Source organism: Dreissena polymorpha, chromosome 7, assembly GCF_020536995.1.
Source record: "Dreissena polymorpha isolate Duluth1 chromosome 7, UMN_Dpol_1.0, whole genome shotgun sequence".
Taxonomy (NCBI): Eukaryota; Metazoa; Mollusca; class Bivalvia; order Myida; family Dreissenidae; genus Dreissena; species Dreissena polymorpha.
Window position 1 is genome coordinate 44,242,643 of NC_068361.1, and position 18,652 is coordinate 44,261,294.

Here is an 18,652-nt window from a genome sequence, read left to right on the forward strand (position 1 = left end):
TATTGATTGCAAATGAAATGGTGCTGTACATTAAGATTCTTGACACTATTTCAGCTTTTATAGGAGTCACAAACAAGATGTGTTTGTGAAACAATATGTCCCCTATATATTTGACCTTTGACCTTGAATTATAACCTTGACCTTTCACCACTCAAAATGTGCAGCTCAATGAGATACACATGCATGCCAAATACCAAGATGCTATCTTCAATATTGCAAAAGTTATGGCCAATATTTAAGTTTGACGCAAACCAACAAACAAACAAACCAACAAACAGACAGGGCAAAAACAATATGTCCCCAGTATAGACTCTGGGACATAACAAGAGCTGTCAAAGGACAGCGCGCTCGACTATTCGAGTGCTTGACAATATAACGAAAGCTATCATGGGGAAATTGTTCATATTCAATAAGGTCAATGTAATATAGTCATATTCTGAGTGGAAGAGGACCATAAATGTAATTGAAATATATTAATCACTTATGTTTTAAAGAAGTTGTACTTTATAGACGATTCTGTTTTCAGGTATATTTTCCACAATCAATTAAACATTTGATAAGACATAGAACAATCTAATACGATTTTATTTCAAGTTTGGGTGGTGTCCATTGTGGTATGTCAGGTTAGTGTTGTTTTGTCAAAGCATGAATCAAATTTGAAACAATCGGAGATGGGTGATTCTCCCCAAAGGTTTTTTGGTCACAATATTGTACTATATATTCAGATAAAAGGAAACGTCTTGAGGAGTATAACTTTGGACAAAATAATACAATGGATGGTTTAGCAACTTTAAAATTTCAAAGGGCCATAACTCTCTAAATAAATCATCTAACCAGAACCCACTTATAACATGCGCAATTCCTAGAGGTAGTTAAGCTTCCCATAAAGCTTCATTGTATTCCAGGCAGTAGTTGGGAACAAATAGCCCGGAAAAGAATTGCACGACATGGATATGTACAGTTTATAGAAAATTTCAAAGGGCCATAACTCTGTGAAAAATCAACCGACCATAACCGGCTGATAATATGCGCATCTCCTGTTGGTAGTGAAGCGGCCCGTAAAGTTTCATTGAATTGCCGTAATAAGTTACTGAGAAATAGCTCGGACAAGAATTGCACTATATGTTCAATGGAAAATTTCAAAGAGCCATAACCCCTTGAAAAATCATCCGACGAGAACCGGCTGATAATATGCACATGTCCCTTTGGTAGTGAATCTTCCCATAAAGTTTCATTGAATTCCGGTCATTGGTTGCTGAGAAATAGCCCGGACAAGATATGCACTATATGTACAGTTAATGGACAATTTCAAAGGACCATACATTGTAACTCTGTGAAAAATCATCCGACCAGAACCGGCTGATAATATGCACATCTCCTCTTGGTAGTGAAGCTCCCCATAAAGTTCATTTGAATTCCAGTCATAAGTTGCTGCGAAATAGCCCGGACAAAAATTGTGCACGGACGGACAGACGAAGCGGCGACTATATGCTCCCCCTAAAAAAATTTGTGGGGAGCATCATATAGAAGTAATGGCAATTTAAAGGTAGTACGCAAACTTTAACATTGATTTATCAATTATATGCATATTCGTAGTGAAAAAAAGGCCATAATTGTTACTAAATATTGAAAAAGGGCATAATTCTGTTAAAATGCTTGATACAGTTGTCTGCTCTTGTTTATCGATTGGGGTAATGTTGGTAAAGAAGTATGCAAATATAAAAGCAATATGTCAAAGGACATAGGAAATATATTTGAGGTGGTACGCAAACATTCCAATGCGCACGCCGACGCCGGGTTGAGAAGGATAGCTCCACTATATATTTCTCATATATAATAGTCGAGCTAAAAAGTAAATATACTATAAACAACAAGCTAACCTCAATCACAACTTTAATGCAATGCTTATAACAATAAAGTTACAATGATATGCCAGGGATTAAAAACTATTGTGGGCAACTATCTTTAGTAATTGGTTGCCCAGATAAAGAATAACAAGCCCAGAAATAATATGAACATGTGAATATTATACATTCTTTTAATTTAATAATAGATAATTAAATACATTTGCTGACAATACACACGTTCAATGCATGATGTATTTTTATGAGCCTGAATTGAATCATGTCCTATTCCTAAATAATGAATGTTATTTAACAAGTATTGATCCATGGTGATGAATTGATTTTTCAATTTTATTGCACTGAATTGTTGTAAGATTAAAAAAAAGAAGTTTACGAACTTTTGAAATTGAGTTGCCCAGGCCAAAATCTACTTGACCCGGGCTCACGGGTAACCACTAATTTCCATCCGTTATATTTTGAGCCTTTGTTCCTCTTATGTTGTATAATTTTATATAGTTTATTTTGTTGTTTGTTCTCATTGAATTAGCGTTTAACAAAACATGAATTTGAAGAAGTGAGTTGCTACATGTAAATGACAATATACTTATTTTAGTGCTCAGTTTTGCAATTATACTTCCTAAGTACGTACAAAAATAGCCTTCGTTCAATCAAACACAACTCACAACAACAAATATCAAAAACGGGAATCTACTACTAATTAATATTTGTACAAATATTTAAAATAAAATAGTTTTTTAGTGCTGAGGAATAAATAAGAGATCTCGCTAGTGTTATGAAATATTGCTTCAAGAATTATCAAAGGTAAATTGTGTTTTATTTAACCATAAATAATCTTATAATAAGCTTTTAATACACAACATTATCTCGGAATAAAAAAGGTATTCAAAAAAGTGACTGCTTTATGATACAATAAGAAATTCAATACTATTGAAAAACTTATGAATGCCAGTGATTATTTGTAATATTAAACTACAAAATTGTGTGAATGTGATTTAATAAAATGGGCAAGTTAAACATACATATGTGAGGTTTAAACACATATAACGAAAAGATTTCTTGTTTGCTATGTGTTAACATTTACATTATTGGTAAAGTCTTCTTTTCATAGAGTTATGTGAAAAATAGAGAAATGAATGGAATCGAATGGGTGTTTGATATCGAAAGATGTTCTTATGTCAATGTACCCAATTGAGTCTCAAGTACAGGAGAAGATTACATGTTTTATTTCGTTTGTCTCTTTTTAAATCTATGGGTTGTGAAACATCGATTAAAATAATTTATTCTGCGAACGCATATATCCCTGACGTCATTCCCACAACGAGTGAGTCTGTATTTCTATCGAAGTAGACGTATGTTGGTGTGAAATATGTTGGTTTCCGTATAAGTTCCTTCATCATTTTATGTGTGACCACCTGTGCCAATATATTTCTCCCTTCTCTGTCCACCTGGGCGACTGAAGAATATCCACATACTAGAACCTGCCCCATTTCTGTCACATGGAGGTCATCTAAGTTCGGAAGCGGAATTGACAGTCTGTCAGTGTGGATTTCAATGTTCCATCCCTAGACAGAGTGACCAGCCTTTACTTCATTTGATCAGTTATATAGATCCTATCTACACTGACAGCACAAGACGGAACTGTAGTAACATATATGAATCAATGGACAGAGTGAAAATAAGACAATTTATTAGCAGTGTATTAATTTGTTCTTTGATTTAATGTTGTTATTTGGCATTTAGGTAGGAACGTATTTAAACGTTGTGTCTGTGTAAATAAAAAGTTTAAAATACATTAATAATTTAACCATATACTGCTCCGTATCGTCATCATAATGTTCAAAATAAGAACATGTATTTTTAATATGTGTAAGATGTAGAGTTGATTATTCATTTATTAATGTCATGTTATATTAAGCCTATTGTCTCTATGTATTTTAATTGGATAATTGGTACAAGGCATGGTGAGTTCTCCTACACTGCACGAATTGATATTAAAGATATTTAAGAGGTTGTACATTACCTGAGCGAGGAGACCTATCCTCATACAATTTCCATAAATGCCTACCATCCATAGTGTACTGGTACAGGGCTATACCTGATGCTATGTAAAGGTTGCCATGGCGATGGGCGATACCTCTACATTTGTGATCATACAGTGTCTTAAATCTGTCCAAGATCAGTTGACCATTGCTTTCTTTAATAAAAACGGTCATATCATGTTGATCATGTCGCGGGAACCTAACAGGAAGACTATAACGTTCAGGATGATCACTAATATCATCTTCCATTTCCTTGTCACCCACAGCAACAGCTACCAGTCTGGGGTCAACTCTGCAAATCGAGAAGACTTCAGCATACAGGTCATAGCGAGACACTACGTTGTACGAGTGATCAAGCAACTTAACGCTCTCTTCCAGCTTGTCTTAAATTAATATATTTTCTTCTGCTGTCTCACAAATAGCTGATATTTGATAGTATCTTGCGCCATAGTCTTTATAACTTTTAAGTCTATTAACATTGAGAATTGTTTCTGTCTCGTCGAAAATATCATAAAAGGTCCCATTATCAATCTCAACAGCATCACTATCTTCTTTTCTTGGTGAATGTGCAAACTTTGAAAGACATTCAAATTTTCCTATTTCCTAAACCTGACAGCGTGGTCAAAGTCTGTGTAATGGTTGTATCAGGAGTTTACTACATCTTGACTTTATCATGTGTTTTCACATCTTTTAGAAAAGTACCTGCCTCAGTCGCAATTTCTAGACATTTAGTATACATAATAAAATACATGGCTTCAGACTGGTATTCTAGACTTTTAATCTTATCTTGGAAACATATCATCTTTGTATGAAGTTTGGTACATTGGTCTGTGTCACTTTCTATTGATGTCTTTATGGTGGTGCATCAGTGCATCAAGTTTTTTAATGATGTCTATCTCTAGTTGCTGTAGAGCTTCAATGAGCGTTTTGTGTAATGTTCCGATGTCATTAAGTATTTTCTCGTATGTTTTGTTAACTGACTGAATGTCATTTTCAAGGGCATTTATTCTTTGACTCAACTTTGCTTGTAATGTGTCAATATTTCTGGCTGCTTTCTGGATATCCCCTTTCGTGCGTTGGCCTTTCAGCTTTTCATCAGTAGTGACCACATTGACGCAATGCCTGTGAAAAACACTAGGTTATAGAGAAACAATAGTACAAATTATGTCTTACAAAATGCATAATAATCTTGTCAGTTGTATTTTAACCAGTAATCTATAACTATAATAATTTAGTGTGCACATACACGTCATGGGATGTTAATAATATTTTATCTATGGGTATAAGAAAAAAAGCACTAATATAAAAACTTCCTCAATCTTACCGATGTTTAGTCTGAAGGCAATCATGACACAACAGCTGTTGATGGTCCTCGCATAATGATTTTATAACATCATTCTTGTGTTCTGGGCATTTTTCCAGCGCATCCACTTTAGCCTTGATTTCCGTCCATTTATGCAGTTCATTTCGTAAAGCCAAACTGTGTTTGTTGAACAAGCCGGACACGAGCAAACCACTCCATCAAGTTCCTGCCATTATCGACATACACCTCATACTATCGCCACAGCTTTTTTCCAAGTATAATTGCAACCTGGAACAACCTACCAGCCTCCATCGCTGAATCCCCCGACTTGGTATCCTTCAAGCGGGGGCTAGCAACAACCAGATTCTGACTAAGTTGTCAGCGCCAGCTACAAAGTAACTCCTAATGACTCCTCGTGGCTGTGCCGGTTGAGGTTCAATCCTCTCAGAGGCCACCGTAGCCGGAGAGGCATGAGGGTGAAGGGCGAAACGTAGCTGGTGTTCTGCTTTACTTTCCTTCTGTCTTTTAACTATCAAGCTCTTCTTACTTTACTGTCCCTCATTCTTTATTCTTATTCTTTCACCACCGTCGCATAATAATCATGCGTGACGTCAGCGATGTAAAATGTAGATGTAGATGTAGATTAAATACATGTACCATTAAACTAGATTAAATCAAATGAATGTAGCATGTGTACATGAAATCGTATATTCAGGCGTGTTATATGATTCAGAATACAACATGTCTTTGTTCTTATTAAAGCAGTTTTGACTATTTCTGAAAATTGTTTTAAACAATCAATTTGAATAGATTGAAAGCATGGTTATAATAGAACGTGGGGAATAGGTTTGGCATTCACTTAAAACCCCACATGTATGCCACACAAACAAATCAAAGTACTGACAGTACTGGTGTGACGATGCTTTTGAGAGGATGGATATAAAAGCATCAAGTTAAGTTTATCTACATCACCACAATCACCACAATTGTGTATGTTGGTACGAAAAAAAAAATTGGTACAAAAATTTTGCGAAAAAAATTTGGGTATGAAAACAAATTTGGGTACGAAAAAATATTTGGGAACAAAAAAATTGGGACCGAAAAAAAATTGGCTACGAACAAAAAGTTGGGGATGAAAAAAAAATTGGGTAAGAAAAAAAAATTGGGTACGAAAAAAAATTGGGTACGAAAAATTTTAGGTACGGAAAAAAAATTGGGGGAACGGGAAAGTAGTAACTTTGGGGAACTTGACCCACACTCGCACATTTTCGGCCCTTTCCGTCAAACATCAGATAAGTTCCTCGAAGGCAATAGTATGAATACACATTTTGGACGCGGTAATGCGGTCCTACCTACGCGCGTCAAAATGTAAGCGAAATATGTACACAAGTCTGTAAGGAATGATTGAATTAACGAAGAAAATCGTGTATTGATGTAAGTTTTTTTTAAAAATGTGCAGAAAATATATTAAACAAGAGCTGTGTTTGTGAAACAGATAGGAAATAACTCATCCTGTGGATAGATTTTACTTTTAACGAAATAGATAAATGACCATTTACATGCAAATGATAAAATTGTACTTAGCGGTAAAGTGACAGTGACCGAATAAATGATTATGTCACCGAAATATTATTTTTCATCGGGGTAAAATAAAATAGTATCACTACCTGAATTCAACTTTACTTCACATCGCCTCGGTGATGAAGTTACATAAGTCCTCATCTATATTCTACTGCCCTAGTTGGGTTCAGGATGCAAGGCAAAATAAACGCTTAAGAAGTATCTGCTATACGTAAGTTATGCATTAGACATAGTTTCATAATGAAATTTTTGCATATATTTCAAATTGAATATTTTTACGAGACCTATGTAGGAACTATTATTGTCAGAATGTACTTTAATACATTAAGACATTTAGATAAACAACAGTGACGTGTTTGTACGATTTGTTTTATTTTATTATTGTCATAATGTGACATTTGTGTGAGGCATGAGAACGCTAAACATGGAATCTAATTTATCCCTATATCCGTTTGTCTCTTCGTCTGTCCGTCCGTAACTACGTCCGTCCTTCGAACTTGATCATATGATTTATTGTGTGAACTGACGATATATGTATGATGCTTGGAAATACGTCCATGTTCAAACCGAAGTGTGCGGATATATTGCGACCCATTTTTTAACTATAAGCTAAATGTCACGTAAGCGTTACTACAATAGAAGAAAACTCATATTTGGAACACTGCAAAAAGTTGTTAATTCGGAAAACGGGGTATATGCCAAAAATGTGTGTATGTCTATTAGAACATTTCATATATTCTTCGTCCGGTTATATCCTTGACCATTCGCAACACAGAGAAATTTATCAATGTCTCAAAAAGAACAAATGGTATTATCATGAGCCGATGTTTTTTTCTTTTTTGTGTGCACGACTGCAAAATTGACATGCAAATGCATATCATATAATCGTGCGATTTCTCAGAGATAACTGGAGATTGTGTAAAGTGTATTTTTATTTAAATGTGAGGATTATGCAAGCCCTGTCGGTGTTAATCAGAGGTTAGAGGCAAGGTAAGTATTACTAAAATAGAACTCAAATTACTTTTGAAATACCTCAACTATTAAATAATATGACTTAAGAACACGGTGTACAAATGTACATGTAGATATAAGTTTTCCTTTTTCCTTTCTGTAAAACCCTGCCTCTTTTTACCGTCTCTCCTAAATCGGAAAGTACTTAGAATATGGCAATGAACATCGGCACATGTATATACAGGATAAGATTAGAATGCATTCAGGTCGGCAAACATTAAATTTAAAACGCCTGTTACTATAAATAAAATTAGAAGTACAAATGCATCCTCTCAAAATGTAAAAAAAAGAATTGAAAAAATGCATAAATAGAAAAATTACGGTAATTTTTTTTTTTGTTTCACCAGAGGTCAATCGTATGTTCATAGACATAATCTTTGATACTTAACATACATTTGATATCAATATGGAACATAACCAGCGTGCATATAATAGGTAATGCGAAAGTAAAGCACATTATTCATTGATAGGGTTTTCACCGGTTCGGTAGAGGACTCCTGTCATGTATACAATGCCAAAATCTTCAAGTGAGCTTATCTTGAAAGGATTCTTCAAACTGAGAAGATATAACTTTCGAATTAATTTAGTTAAACTTTTTCTACCTCCATCCCTCCCTTACTCCCTCCCTCCCTCCCTCCTTACCTTTTAATGTGTTAATAACACATTAAAACTGTTAGGTGCTGTTGTTGAAATATGAAGGAGGCAACATTATTGACGAAAAAAGTATACCAGTAAAAAAGTACAATAATAAACTAGCAAAGCTCCGGTTTAACTTTTAATATTCAAAAAATTTATGTTAACAAATATTACTTGGTTTTATTTCGCTAACATATTTTAGTTACCAAATAAGCTTATCTGCATTGATTTATTATGTTAAGATAAATACTTCCATGACCTTTAGAAATTATATCTAGAAGTATTTGTACTAATGTTGCCCTGCCAAATTGATACGAAAGATAAAATGCAATTTCAAAATAGCAAAGTGAAGTATGTCCAAAACTGTGTCATACGAGTAAACGTAATAGCTATAAATAGAACAAAAGCGTACCTGATGCCTTATGCAATAACTCAATATCAATGATTAACAACTTTTACATGTTAGAATAAACATCTATGTGCCTAACAACGAGAAATTGTAACTTAAAATTATTTAATTATTTGCATTGATTATCCTTCAGCAAACGTCCAATTATGAGTGTTCATAGCTTAAATGAAATTAAAGCTTGAATATATTCCAAACTGAAATAAATTGTACGGAATACCGTTAGGCCACCGTGGTTACCCATTAAAATCCAGAGGGCGAGAATGCGAGAACGCGATAGTACGATGGCGACAATGCGACAATACGATGACGGCCTTGCAACAATACGATGGGGACAATGCGATAGTTCGATGGCGAGAACGCGATAGTACGATGATGACAATTCGATAGTACGATGGCGACAGTACTATATGACTATCGCATTTTCGCCATCGTACTATCGCATTTTCGTCATCGTACTATCGCGTTTTCGCATTCTCGCCCTCTGGATATTAAGGTGTAACCACGATGGCCCTAATGGTATTCCGTTAACTCCGCAATCGTGATTCATTCAACCCAGTTTTAGTCCATGATAAGCGACGTATAACCATATATGGTAAAATGTGATGAATCGGATAAACGTTATAAGGTCATACGGTACTAACTACTTGATAAGAACGAGAACAAAATAGCGCTCTTGTGAAAAAGGGGTATATTGTCCAAGTCCACAGCAATTAGTTCAATGTATCGTAATTACTATTAGTTTCGTTAACTTAATTTTGTGTAAGTATACGAAAATGTGTATGCTAAAATAGTCCCAAAATACAGTATCCGATATTTTAAAGACTCTCTTACAATATAAAGATTGCACTGGATGTTCCAGTATTCCTGTGTGGAAACGTTCTAAAATGTATATTCATAAATTATTGTGAAACGTCTTGATGTCCGACAAAATCAGTCACGAAAAATAACAAAATGCTTAAAAACAAGGCGTCTGAAAAAAATCAATTGTCAAAAAATGTACAGTAATCTTTCACTGTGAACATAACGTGTTTCCAAATAAATGCAGTCACGAAACTTATTTTTGCTTAAAACGAGTGTGTCTTCTTTACTGTCTTAAAACTTACGGCATTTTGAGATCCACACAAGTTCTTATGTTTATGTATTTTATTGTAAACTACTTCGTTTGCAAAACAAGCGGTCTCCAAGTTTAATGTATTAACGATACAAAATAAACATATTATTAAAAGTAACACAATTTATATAATTTATTAAACAAAGTTTCTGCTCAGTTTTATCTGTTTGATTTGTTATACTGGTCTGGGCCTTTAAACCTGAGATATCACAGATTCTACCCTCATTGGTTAGTATATAAATTATCTATGTTGCAACAATCGCTTTATATTGCAATTGCTCGATATGATACACTATATAATACACTGACTCAACGATACACAACATTTATCAAACACTATTTACTACTTCGAGCATTAATTAAGGAAAACTATTTATTTCATACTATAAATCATGAAACTGATATCAATGGTAATACTATGGTGGCTTGAGTTGAGCTGTACATTCTGTCAGAACGAACCAAGCGGCAATTTTGTGAATAAAGTGCAGCGTGAACTGAAAAGGCAAACGCATATTGAGGCGATTGCAAAGGACCTGCAAACAAGAATAGGACTAGGAAGTGTTTTCTCACCCACCGGTCAAGGTCCGGTAAGTTTCAGATTAATAGTACATGCATATTTGAATATTCTATATTATCACGTTTTTTGTATTCTTTTCTTAACACTTATCAATCGGAAGATGCTTACTTTCTTGGTTATCAGAAATGCATTATCTCAAACATATTTCCCTTAGGCAACATTCATCTTTACTATACCATTCACAATAATCATGTTTGTGTCCGTATATAAACTTTCAGGCTTTCGGCTGCAACGATTTGGGCTGACTTGTCGGTCTCTTTAATACGATCAGGCCTAAGGTCCATTTCTTATAATGTGATAAAAAGGTTCTTCTCAAATACTATTTATTTGTTACAGCAGGCGGTTTTGGCTCCCCTGATAAAGTCCGTGCTGGATTCTGTGATTGCGGAAGTAGGAGCGAACATCTCGGAAGCATGCATGAACAGCACCACACAGATGCTGAAGGCAGCTCTTAACAGGGACGAATGGGCATTGAGAAGTAAGGCAACATTTTGCTCCATTACTGGAAATATATATCACATTTACAAAGACAGGAATTTCAAAGCAGAAATAATCGTTTATGGTTGAATGATGTCTTCGATTTGTTGTACTCTTACCTGTATATTAATATCCTTATAATTTTAATTAAATTGAGCTTTTTGTTTAAATAATATTTGTTATTAATACCTATAGAGTAATGTGTGTTCAATCGTTTCCATCGCTATTTGAATTGCCGCTTCATCTTTTAAATTCAAGTGCAACACATCTAGATCTTAAAATAAACTCAATTATTAATACAAATAATTCATACACATTACATACACATTTCAGTGATTGATGCCATCGGAAAACCACCAAGTGGCCTTCTAGACTTCAATCTGCAGTGGCCCGGCAATTACGACGAGTGTGTGCAGACACAGGTCAGCGTGTTGGACAACTCAACGGGCCTCGTCTCGGAACCGTTTGCACCGCAGTACTGTAAAGCTAGCTTTGTGCTTGGTCAGAATCCTGTAAGTCGTTTATATTTTTGCTATAGACCATTATCAATTAATATGGATAAGATGGATGATGATTCGAAATAAACTTTGGCACGATTCCGTTTAAAGATGTTAAACAAACATGAATACGTACATATATTACCCAGTAGACATTGATATTTTGTTAAGACCTTTTGCATTTGTTTTGACACTTGAAAATTTGCAGGTGACTTCTAGCGCTAGAGTAACATTTTATTTGTTTTGGACATCTGTTCATGACCTTTCTTGTTCTTATTAAGTTATTTACATGAACACCAAATATTGGTTATGAATTTATATCATGTTTATGTGTGACTTCAATATTTGTAGTTTTGCAATAGGCCAATAACAAGGTTTTGTTCCTGCTGTTGTAGGTGAAATTTGTTTACATTTCATTACAGGCTGCTGTAATGACTGGAGGGTATATTATTGTGAACACTGGAATGTGTTTACCAGATAAGTGTGACAATAACTCCGCGTCTCTTGTTGCTCAGAGATGTAAGTCGAATAGTTATATGTTCAAAATTGGATAGCATGATAAAATGTTTATTTATACTTGTAAAGTAGTTGCTTTAAAAAAACCAATTGTTTCAATATTTCTTTGGAGTATGACTTTAAATAAAAATATTACAAGTAATCCTTATTGACTTGTTTCAGTGATTCAGTTGATTCCAATAAACATCACGAAGTCAATGCCGCCTCCAGGAATGGTTTGTCAGGACAATCATCTCCCCTGGTCGTCCAGCGCCGTGGGGGCTATGTAAGTGCATAAGTATGTGTGTACGCACTTATGCAATTCATAACTGTTTCAGGGTTCATGTTGAAAGGGTGTGTCGTGTTGACTTGCGGACAGTAACAAGAGTATATCTCCTGATAATGCTTCTTCATTTTCAATTGCTTTTTAACAACCACCCTTAACCACGCCTAATTTTTCACTGAACCGGATTTTCCCTTAATCTTTGAAACGTTCATATCAATTGTCAAAAATAGAAATATGGAAATGAAGTTATAATTCCGCAGCGTATTGTGTAGTGAGATTTAATGTCGTTGCACGTGATGAATATAGTGTGCTTAAAAATGTGATACCTAATTATTATATTAATTCTAATAGTTTTCTGCTTGCGGTTGTGTCATTAATCTTATTATGAGCATACATTTTCAGAGTTTTATGTTGTGTATTCGCCGCGTTGATGGCAATTGCTACAGTCTATGACGCAGTGTGCCAATATGTTTTGACACCTAAGGAACAAGTCGTAAGTCACTTATATTTTATTTCACCGGACAACATATTTACCATGATTTTTATTTCGGGAGTAGTGGGCTTATTATTATTATTATTATAATAATTATTAGTATTATTATTGGTATTATTATTATTATTATTATTATTATTATTATTATTATTATTATTATTATTATTATTATTATTATTATTATTATTATAACTTTTATTATTATTATTATTTCTAGCTTGGTGGCAAGTATACAGATAATGGTGCAATAGAAGCACGTAGTCACATACCAGATGGGCATGCTTCCAATGTTAATGTCTCAAACGGTGCGGTTCCAAACGGAACTTACCGTAACTTTGGAGATGGACATGCAAACGAAAGCTTCGTATCAGACGTACATGTGTCAGCTGAACACGTGTCTCATCAAAAGGCTGATTTAAAAACAAATGAACATGAAATTCGAGCAAATTCTAAACAATACAAGCCAGGTAAGGAGCACCGGTTATTTGAAAGTGTATTTGATATGTTAAAGTGTAATGCGGAATGTTTAGATGTTAAAGTGTAATGCGGAATGTTGATATGTTAAAGTGTAATGCGGAATGTTGATATGTTAAAGTGTAATGCGGAATGTTGATATGTTAAAGTGTAATGCGGAATGTCGATATGTTAAAGTGTAATGCGGAATGTTTATATGTTTAAGTGTAATGCGGAATGTTGATATGTTCAAGTGTAATGCGGAATGTTGATATGTTAAAGTGTAATGCGGAATGTTGATATGTTAAAGTGTAATGCGGAATGTTGATATGTTAAAGTGTAATGCGGAATGTTGATATGTTAAAGTGTAATGTTGCCAATGTTTATCTTGTGTTCTGTATTTGCAATTTCGTGATATATAAATTTGATTTTTCCTCTAAGGTGTTTTTGGTGCACTGTTGTTGTCTTTCTCCGTGTTGTCAAACGCCCGTAAAATCCTGAACACCAATCAGCCTTCGCAGACGCTTACAAGTGTCAACGGCATTCGTTTTATCAGCATGACATGGGTCGTTTTGGGGCATACCTACGTTTTCGGTTTAGGTGTGCTTGGTAAGAAAACATGTTTCTACAAAAGAATACTAGTAGTTCCCTATCAATTCTTATAATTTAATGTAAAAATGACTGAATTAATTTGTACTAATGTTATAGATGGGGTTTCCCGAAGTAGTGGAGATCCGGATAACATATTTTGTATACATGGATGTGTTGCTGTATTTGCAGGTAATTTAGCCACTATTCTACCAGAGTATGTCAAACGATTCACATTCCAGGCGATCCTTAATGCAACGTTCGCTGTGGATACATTCTTTGTACTCAGGTAAGATTTCAGCAATTACGTTAAATATTTTTAACATATATATCGATTATCCGTAAATTTAATCACTTATTTTATAATTTCAAATAAACAATTGTCGGTTTCTATCTGTATTTCAGTGGTTTGCTGGTCGCATATTTGACATTTCGTGAAATAGACAAGTGTGGCGGGGCTAAGAAGTTTAACTGGGGATTATACTATTTTCATCGTATATGGCGGTTTGTACATTTTAATTGTATAATAGCTCTAAACAATTCGTATAGTTTAAAACACGGTCATCGCAAGAAAACAGTTTCCAAATCACACATTTAATATTTAGTTGCCAGAAAACAGTTTTGTAGTACTCACACATTTAAGAATAATACAATATGTTTATATTTATGTTGTATTTGTTTCTTTTTAAAAGACCTAGTCAAGAATTATCATCATGTCTGATTCTGTGCGGCGCCTCTTTCAGACAGACACCCCTATACATGTTGGTGATGTTCGTAGACCTAGACAATGATTATAATTATGCCTGATTCCGTGCCGCGCTTCTTTCAGACTGACACCCCCATACATGCTGGTGATGTTCGTTTACACTAGCTTAAGCAAGCACTGGGGACACGGGCCTTTCTGGCCCCAGAACGGCTTCGATCCTAATGACTGTAACACCTGGTGGATGAACCTGCTGTACATCAACAATTTCCAAGACTCACAAAAAATGGTATCTTAAAAATGCGCAGTTGTGTTTGATAGTATACTTAAAATTGATGAATAATTATATTTTCCGTTGTTTGCCCTTTTTGTTAAAAAATAACGTTATATTGTGACCCTTGAAAAAGACAATTAAGTGAAACCTTCACATTAATCTTATGTTTTTACATTCATTTGTTTCAAAAAGCAGCAATAACGCGAATATATTGTATTTTTCTCCATATAATATTCAAATTTAGTCTGTTTTGTTTATTTTAGGATTTGACCATTCCAGAGAGGTTTAATTTCAAACGCTTTGGTATAATGCTTATTAAAAACAAAACTCTGAATTGTTGTTTAAATAGTCTTTTTATTTCAGTGCATGGGATGGTCTTGGTACTTGGCCAATGACATGCAGTTCTATATCATCAGTCCTTTGATACTTGTCCTACTGTTTTAGTAAGTTTGTAGACAATTTCATGTTTTAATACACAAGTCGATCAAAAACTCTGTAGTCAGTTCTACTGTTTAAATATGTTAAATTGCATATACTGTGCTGTAGCACTGTTTCACAGTATAATTTGGCCGCTGTTTTATTATGTAGTAGAAATATTTTTTAGTTCCAGACTAGGAGGGGTCATCCTGAGTGTAGCCTTTGTCCTTGGAAACTTCATCTCCGCCGGCGTGTTGACAAATGTCCATAACTTCTCTGCCTCCATCATGCAGCGTAATAAGTAAAACTTATTTACAATATTCCGTTTTACTTCAATACAAAAGCTACATTGATAATAAAAGGTTTGATGGTGTTCTTAGATTACACACATAGCAGTAACCTGGAATTACAGTTTGCAATAATGGAATTAGAATCTCTATGTTCATGGGCCTTGTATATAAAAAGTTAACCATGTATTAAATACTACTAACTATTGATACCACTTGATATAATATTTTGTTTCATAATACATTTATATATAACTTTTTATTTTCAATTACGTTTTGAACTCAGTATATTTCCATTATAAGGGACGAAAAAGGGGACTCATTCGAGCTACTTTACATCAAGCCTTGGACCAGGATCGGACCCTACATTGTAGGATTGCTGACTGGATATGTATTGTACAAGACCAAATGCAAGGTCACAATGAGCAAGGTATACTAACCCGGATATATTGAAATCAATTACAATTTTAAACTTCGTCATGAATGGTTTGTATTGATAATGAATGCACAACAGCAGAAACATGTTTATTTATTTATGTATGTATTTGTTCTGCTAGTAACAATTATAATGAATACTTCTCAAACACAAGATAAGCCTTATGTGAGGTCAAATCAGTCTTTTTCCAAAAAAAAAACTTAGTTTAGTTCAGTTTATTGACAGAAATATGTTCACACAAAAAAATACCGTGTAATCACAATACATGAATAGGTATTTCAAAACTTAATATGTTTACATTTTATGCATAGATAATAATACATAGCAAGCATAAGGGCCAGTAACATTTACTTCAAGTCACCAAGAAATCTTAACAGTAGTTGTCGGCAGCATTCTATTCAGAAAAGCCTGATTTCTAGAACATTTATAATTCATAGAACGACATGTGTATGATTTAAGTTTGAATTTCGTTATGCAGTTGATTAAACGCACATGAACTAAAGCTCCGAATGTTCTCGTTTTAGAAAGCGAACATCACAGGGTGGACTTTAGCTACTGGGCTGGCTATTGCACTGCTCTATGGACTGTATTCGGATGACGGAACTATAAAGCTTAATAAAGTCACGACGATATTTTACAACGCCACCTCTCGGACTGTTTGGGGCGCATGCGTGGCCTGGGTGATTTTTGCATGCGCAACTGGATATGGAGGTAACTACACTTACATAATTTGAATAAGTTTGCAACATTATGACATTGCATTCTTCCTTTTCGTTATAATACTATCTAAATATATTTTGAACACGTGAAATGACAGCTTCTGGCTGACACAACACCAACCTTGTATAATTGCGATATTTACCAGTAACCTATATTCACAGGCCCAGTGAACGCCTTGCTTTCATGGAAGGGGATCGTTCCACTGAGCCGTCTCACGTACTGCTGCTATCTCGTGCATCCAATTATCATGTGGACGAATTATTACTCTCAACGACAAACAATGTATTGGTTTGACTTGGAAGTGGTAAGGAAAAGAACAATTTACTTTTTAGTTTGACGGAAAACCAATATGTAATTGTACCATACACGTGAATAGAATAATTATCATATTATTAAGTGAAGTTATTGTTAATGTTAAAAAGTGCTTATACGAGGTAAAATATGAGATTAGTTCTATTGCTTGCAGAGCTACAAGTTCCTTGGACACCTGTGCATGACGTACGGTGTAGCATTTATTGTGTCGCTGGCGTTCGAATCTCCGATGATGGGATTGGAAAAAATTGTCTTAGGTCGTACCAAAAAACACTGAACATAATTGGGTTATCATGACTTATTGTCATGTTAAATAAATAGTGCGCAATTCTCAGTATATTACGAGGAAAAGATCGATTGAAATTACTGCGCCAGCCGATATGTGCTTTATTTGAATTGGTAATATGTAACATGTGTATATACCATTAACTGGTCACACATAATTAACGGAAACAGTTTATTTATGATAAGTCTGGAACGGTATTTTTGGTACATTCATTGTTGGTACATGGTATAGGGATGTGTGGCAATCTTCTTTGAAATGTAACATCTTGTGATCCGGTTCAAATAAAATTTTAAATTATTTCATATGGAAATTACAACTTAAATGTTTTAAGAGGAATCAGCGATTTAAATTAAAACTTTCCTGTTAGAGTAAACCTTACCTTTATCACAAATAGTATGATAAAGTTCGCAAAAAACATTTTGTATCAAACATATTAAGTCACCCGATTGTGTGTTGAGAGAAAGCAACCATAAAATTTGAGGTCTAAAAGTGCTGATGCTGGTTTATAAGTTTGTTTCATTTCATCACTGTAGTTGCACTGCATTTAAGGGATGTCGGCATGTTAATGCATTTGGCTATACATATAATTTTATAAATGTATAGATGATCATTATCAGATATCCAAATACTACTTTTAGCGACGTAACCGCTCTTCTTGAAATCACACAAATACGTGCCAACAGAGACAACTAAATATATAGACAATCCCAGAAATTGATAAAATGATACGTTTCTTTTATGTTGCACAATGTTTCCCTCACCAGTTGTATATAGCCAACACAAAAACTAATTCATATTTAAGTACAAGTCGAACGAATATCGCAAATAAATGTGTGTTCCAAGAATTGATCAGAAGGCATTACACAATTCTGCTTCACCGACGTGTTTTTCGACGGGTTTAAAGTAAGTATAGTGGATTTCAGCATCTACATAGTATTACTTATCACTTAAAGCGATAACAGCGTAAACAGCGATTGACGAAAAAATAACAGTTCTAAATTACCGTATGTTTTACAATTATTAGTTTATATTGATTTAAATATGTAATATACCAGTCGTGATATTTTAATCAATATGAACTATTTATTGTGAAAAAATACGGCATTTTAGAACTTTTTTTTTGTCAAACGCGGTTGACGGTCCTTTTAAAGGGATCTTTTCAAGGTTTGGTAAATTGACAAAATTGAAAAAAGTTGTTTCAGATTCGCAAATTTTCGTTTTAGTTATGATATTTGTGAGGAAACAGTATTACTGAACATTTACCATAGTCCAATATAGCCATTATATGTATCTTTTGACGATTTGAAAACCTAAAAATTATAAAGCGTTGCAACGCGAAACGATTGAATAATTTGGAGAGTTCTGTTGTTGTCGTTTAAGGTAGCGCACCTCTAAT

General features: G+C 34.4%; 1 protein-coding gene and 1 long non-coding RNA gene across 4 annotated transcripts; one reads left to right on the forward strand and one right to left on the reverse strand.

Annotated features, from left to right (window-relative positions):
• Positions 1–1,801: 1,801 nt before the first annotated feature.
• LOC127837932 (uncharacterized) lies at positions 1,802–5,778 on the reverse strand. Of its 2 annotated transcripts, none has more exons than XR_008029543.1 (3): positions 5,229–5,778; positions 3,886–5,026; positions 1,802–3,503 (listed from the first exon to the last, which is right to left on the reverse strand). It is a non-coding gene; the product is annotated as an uncharacterized LOC127837932 (long non-coding RNA). The 2 variants fall into 2 exon arrangements; XR_008029542.1 differs by having other exon boundaries at positions 1,802–3,630.
• Positions 5,779–10,212: 4,434 nt separating this feature from the next.
• Positions 10,213–17,558, forward strand: LOC127837933 (nose resistant to fluoxetine protein 6-like). Of its 2 annotated transcripts, none has more exons than XM_052365390.1 (17): positions 10,213–10,542; positions 10,872–11,010; positions 11,343–11,521; positions 11,929–12,025; positions 12,185–12,287; positions 12,690–12,780; positions 12,998–13,247; positions 13,675–13,842; positions 14,014–14,110; positions 14,227–14,325; positions 14,651–14,813; positions 15,162–15,241; positions 15,403–15,516; positions 15,806–15,932; positions 16,463–16,649; positions 16,820–16,962; positions 17,125–17,558. In XM_052365390.1, the coding sequence occupies exons 1-17, from the start codon at positions 10,348–10,350 to the stop codon at positions 17,245–17,247; spliced, it is 2,355 nt and encodes a 784-aa protein (XP_052221350.1). In that variant the 5' UTR covers positions 10,213–10,347; the 3' UTR covers positions 17,248–17,558. The 2 variants fall into 2 exon arrangements, with proteins under 2 accessions (XP_052221350.1, XP_052221349.1); XM_052365389.1 differs by having other exon boundaries at positions 10,214–10,542; positions 10,869–11,010.
• Positions 17,559–18,652: the final 1,094 nt, after the last annotated feature.